Source organism: Olea europaea, chromosome 4 (genome assembly GCF_002742605.1).
Source record: "Olea europaea var. sylvestris chromosome 4, O_europaea_v1, whole genome shotgun sequence".
NCBI classification, from domain to species: Eukaryota; Viridiplantae; Streptophyta; class Magnoliopsida; order Lamiales; family Oleaceae; genus Olea; species Olea europaea.
The window spans coordinates 6925252-6930677 of record NC_036240.1 but is presented as its reverse complement, the minus strand read 5'-3'; the positions used below and the strand labels follow the sequence as shown (position 1 = coordinate 6930677).

The following is a 5426-nucleotide window of genomic DNA, read 5'->3' as shown; positions in this document are numbered from 1 at the left end:
TTTAATTTATCTCAATTAGATCACTTAGCTTCAATATGGGGCCATTTGAGCACCATTATTTGTAAATTATAATGAGATGAATAATATTTTTTAAAAAAATGAGTGGCTGAAAAGTTTTTGATTTACGTGTAATATTATTTTATTAAAGATTGTGTGGTTAAAAGTAAAAGAGAAAAAATTTTAATTTAATGTAATGAGAAATAATGGGGCTCAAACACGCTATCGCGAATTAACGGTTCGACTTTCGTGGCCTGTGCTCTCATAAGCTTAAAAAATCTTAATTCCCAGTTCCCATGGCAGAAACCATTAGAATATTCCCAACCCCAAGATTGCCAATTATGTGTGAGGACTTTTCTGTAAAAATACAAAACTAATTTTCTTTTTCAAAAAATAAAAATTGGTGGATGCTATTCAATTTGGATAACATGTCCTATGGCATGCATCCCATGTAGGCACAACAGGTTCCTCTGTTCACCAGTTTCTGTCTTAAAACTTACAAGTTTAAAAAGCTAAGAACTTCATCATATATTGTTCTCTGCAATGAGATGACTGCTACCGCAGATGGACGAATAGCGCTGCCGGCTGCCGGCCAATTGCATAGCATTGCTGGATTGTCGAGAAGAAACGGGAGGCTCGTGAAGTTTAGCAATGGAGAGTTCACGGGAGAGAAGCTCAAGTTAACACAATTTCAGCAGAGGACTAAGTACAGTGGTAATAAGAATCCAATCTGCATGTCGCTTACTGTGGATGTTGCAGGTGAAGCCAAGGTGAGTTCTAATTAGTTCAAGCAATCCTATCCAGGACGTTTTCATAGAAGATTTAATGTTACCTCAAAAACTCTTTTATTCTGTACAGTTGAGGGACCTGGAGATGGAGAAAAGGGACGCGAGAAGTGTTGTGGCGATTATACTAGGAGGTGGAGCCGGCACTCGTCTGTTTCCCCTGACCAAGCACCGTGCCAAGCCTGCTGTAAGTCTTCATACCTGCAGTGAACAGACATAACAAGTGTTCCATTTGGACAATTCATCGAAAAATTACTCAAAGATTCACACTATTCTTAATATTTCAGGTTCCCATTGGAGGAGCATACAGGCTGATTGATGTGCCTATGAGCAACTGTATCAACAGTGGGATCAACAAAGTTTATATACTCACTCAGTACAATTCAGCATCACTCAACAGGCATCTTGCTCGCGCTTACAACTTTGGAAGTGGAGTCACATTTGGAGATGGCTATGTTGAGGTAACCATCAAGTTTATACTTCTGTCCAGGTTAATATTAAGTAGTAATTGGAAACTGATACAAAGGGAAAATGTACATAAATTTTGTTAGTTAACCTGTGTTCACCTGCAAATTGATTGCTTCCAATGACAGGTCTTAGCTGCCACTCAAACTCCAGGCGAGTCAGGTAAAAGATGGTTTCAGGGTACTGCAGATGCTGTGCGGCAGTTCCACTGGCTTTTCGAGGTACTGAGTTCTAGTTCTATTTAATGAAATGCAATGCAGATTTGATCCCAATTTGAGGAGAAGAGCATTAGTTTGTACTTGAACTTCAATTTGCATTCAGTGGTATTCTTTGACATCTTAGTTTCTCTATCCTAGTCTTTCTAATACATTCTACTTTCAAGCAAAAAACATGCATGGGAGGATCCATTAATGATGAAAATCTTAAATGGTCAAGAGAAAAATTAGCAAAGTTTTAAGACAATATATCCATCATTAAAGTACACAAGAGACAGATCATTTTTAAAAACACTGTAGCTACTTCAGCGGAACTAAAATCGAATGCCTAATTCTTTTCACTACAAATATGGCTTGTATAGATGATATACTTAGAATTTTACACATCAAACAATTCAATCAGTCAACGATATCAGTTCCATAACAAAGAGCAACTAAAAAGGCCAGGCTTAAGTTAAAAATACCAATAAAAAGTGAAGTATTTCACCAGCATCCAAGAACAAGTTCCCATCAATATCTAGAAGAGGATTGACTAAGCTCTTGATGATTTAATAATGTAATCTATTACCAATTCTTGAGAACCAAAACTCACCTTGTTCAACTCCTTATAACAGTAATATGGTGACTTATGTGGTCTTATATGTGACGTCATTTCCTGCCTTGTAGGATGCAAGAAGTAAGGATATTGAAGATGTGCTCATTCTATCTGGAGATCACTTGTATAGGATGGACTATATGGACTTTATTCAGGTATAAAAAATTTTAAATGTATTTTGCACTATTAGATGAAGCTTAATTTTTCGTGGCATTACATATGATTAATGTTCTCCTTTCTGCAGAATCATCGGCAAAGTGGTGCAGATATTACTCTATCATCTTTACCAATAGATGACAGGTAGATAATTTGTTCAATTTTCCAACTTCATAGTATAAGTAGCATTACCAATAATCACGATGTTAAGCAAACTCATGTCATCAGAAAAAATAAAAAGGAAATGACAATTTTAAGTTGCTTGAAGTTACAAGATATTTCCACGTGGCCAAAATGAGTTTTCATCTCATCATGCAAAACTAGGACAGATAATACAAGAAAGTAACAATTCCACTGCAGAAGGTTATCGTAAGAAGCAAACTGTCATCAAAATGTCGCACGGTGACGTTAAAAATGAGGACCATAAGAAATAACCAAATATTAAAAGGGGATCATTTCTTTTGATGACAGTTTTTTGCATAGTATTTGGAGATCCTTGTGTATAACTTTTCCAAAACTGTGATATAATATTATCACCTTTCAAAGTTTTTGAGTTTCTCTGTAGGCATACAATGATACAAATTAACATTTTTGGGTGATTTATCTGCTTTCATGATAGCCGTGCCTCAGATTTTGGTTTGATGAAGATTGATAATAAAGGAAGAGTCCTTTCATTCAGTGAAAAGCCTAGAGGAGATGATTTGAAGGCAATGGTAATTGTCAAAGTTCAGAATTCTGATAATCTCTTGGACAATGCAATTGAAATTCCCAAAGGCTGCCATTAACTAAATACATTTCAGGCAGTAGATACAGCTGTTTTGGGACTGTCAAGAGATGAAGCAGAAAAGAAACCTTATATTGCTTCAATGGGGGTTTATGTCTTCAAGAAGGAAATACTTCTGAATCTACTAAGGTAACAAAAAAGTCCTTGCACGTGGAAAGGCAAGACTAGTTGTCCCTTCCAATCTCTTCTCCTTGATTTTTAGCATTTAGAATCACAGTGCAGCATGAAGTTTCAGAAAACTCCTCTAAATCGGAAAATTTGCAAAAGAAGGGGTTCCATGACAGCCAACAGAATTTATGCTTTGTCAAACATGAAGAAATGAAGTACATTTTGTTTTCTGTTGATTCAGATGGCGTTTTCCAACTGCGAATGATTTTGGATCAGAAATTATCCCTGCCTCAGTTAAAGAATTCTACATGAAGGTCTCTTTAACAATTCTTCTATAGGGCATTTACATATATATTTCACAATTCAAAGATGCCATCTTCTGTATGTTGGACTAAGAGTGTTCCAACCCTTAAAGCACGGATTACCTTAGCAAGCATTTATACAAGATAATAGGCTGTTTATTTAATATTTTTTAATTCCCGATAAGGCATGATTGAATCTATATCTTCTTTATGTGGAAAACTGCACAACTTATAAATTTTATATCAACTTATTTGACAATTTTTGGAGTTTCCATAGATGTAGGTTGGTTGTTTTAATATTGTTCAACTCTTACACCCTTATGGAATCCATTGCAAATTTATGCTCAAACTTGCATGAATCTGCAGGCTTATCTATTCAATGATTACTGGGAAGACATCGGTACAATCCGATCATTTTTTGAAGCAAACCTTGCCCTTACTGAGCATGTAAGCATCAAGATTATAAACTTATACCTCTAATAAGATTTCAGTCATCTCACAAATACAAGTGGCTAATAGCTCATTATTCTTTACAGACAGATTTGATTTTGTTCAACTGTCTTTTATTTATTTGTTTTTGTTATATTAGCCACCAAGATTCAGCTTCTATGACGCAACAAAGCCGATCTACACATCAAGAAGAAACTTACCACCATCAAAGATTGATAACAGCAAGGTTATTAATCTCAATTCACTTTCAGTTTCTTCAAGACAAGAAAAGAAAGTTTAATTTTGCATTCTGCACTGTACTCAGTTCATATGAAATTATATATACATTACGTACTTTTCTCGTGTACATTGTAATGACTTTTGCAGATCGTCGATTCAATTGTATCACATGGTAGTTTCTTGACCAACTGCTTCATCGAGCACAGTGTTGTTGGTATCCGGTCTCGTATAAACTCCAATGCTCACCTAAAGGTTTGTTTTTTTCTTGGATTTAGCCACATTTTTCAGCTCTTGCTATAGTTACAGGCACCTGTAAGCTAAGATTTTGGTTCAAGAAAAAACCTGCTTGTTCTGGAATTCTTGAATGGTCACTTAAACAGAATGTAGTGCAGTTGGCCTCCATTGAGTCTTTTTAATATATACTTATTGCACTACACACTGATTTAAAAGCAGGACACAGTAATGCTTGGAGCTGACTACTATGAAACTGATGCTGAAATAGCATCACTCTTGGCAGAGGGGAAAGTTCCCTTAGGGATTGGAGAAAATACAAGAATCAAGTAAATTCCAGCCTCTCGCTTACAAATAAAATCTTTTCTAATATTTTTTCCTCGTCTTTTCACATGAATCCATCTACATTATGCAGAGAATGTATTGTCGACAAGAATGCCAGAATTGGTAAAAATGTTGTCATCGCAAATGCAGAGGTACGTTAGTTTTGTTGCTAAAACTATTACGATCACTAGTTCTTATCATCTTACTTACGGAAATGTTTGAGACGTAGTTACTGGTGTTATTGATTAAGCCTTTTATATGTATTCGTGTTCAAAGGAAAAAGCTATGAGTTCATGATTATGTAATGATTTACAGGGCATACAAGAGGCCGACAGATCTTCGGAGGGGTTTTCCATCAGATCAGGCGTTACAGTAATATTGAAAAACTCAACTATTAAAGATGGCACCGTTATATAATATTATAATTTTTTTCCTCTTCAGTTGAGCATCAAAAATTTGTGGATCATAAATTTTGTATAATAAGATCAAGGGTGCAAAAGTTTGAAATAATATTTGGGTTATTTATGAATAGAGATTTTAGCATCATTAAGTGATGCTTTTCATCAGAATACTTCAAACAATTCAGTTATATTAGCTCCTCACATAGACTAGGGCCCCGTTTCATTATGATTTTCCACCTCAAAAAATCAATTTCTTGACCGTTACTTTTCTAAATCAGCCGTTATTTTTGACTTCTTCACTCAGAAGTGGAATTCACTTTTCTCTTTAACGGTCAAAAAATTAATTTTCACAATCGCCACCAATGCTAAGAACAAAGATAGAAGAGACAGAGAC

The 5426-nt window shown here is 35.3% G+C and overlaps 1 protein-coding gene across 1 annotated transcript; it reads left to right on the top strand.

The window, feature by feature from the left end:
* The first annotated feature begins 441 nt into the window (after nucleotides 1-441).
* Nucleotides 442-5160, top strand: LOC111393440 (glucose-1-phosphate adenylyltransferase large subunit 3, chloroplastic/amyloplastic-like). The gene is made up of 15 exons (XM_023018974.1): nucleotides 442-767; nucleotides 856-969; nucleotides 1070-1243; nucleotides 1376-1468; nucleotides 2129-2212; nucleotides 2302-2357; nucleotides 2833-2926; nucleotides 3014-3126; nucleotides 3347-3419; nucleotides 3774-3854; nucleotides 3997-4083; nucleotides 4224-4328; nucleotides 4530-4636; nucleotides 4723-4783; nucleotides 4947-5160. The coding sequence occupies exons 1-15, from the start codon at nucleotides 546-548 to the stop codon at nucleotides 5046-5048; spliced, it is 1566 nt and encodes a 521-aa protein (XP_022874742.1). The 5' UTR covers nucleotides 442-545; the 3' UTR covers nucleotides 5049-5160.
* The last annotated feature ends 266 nt before the right edge of the window (nucleotides 5161-5426 follow it).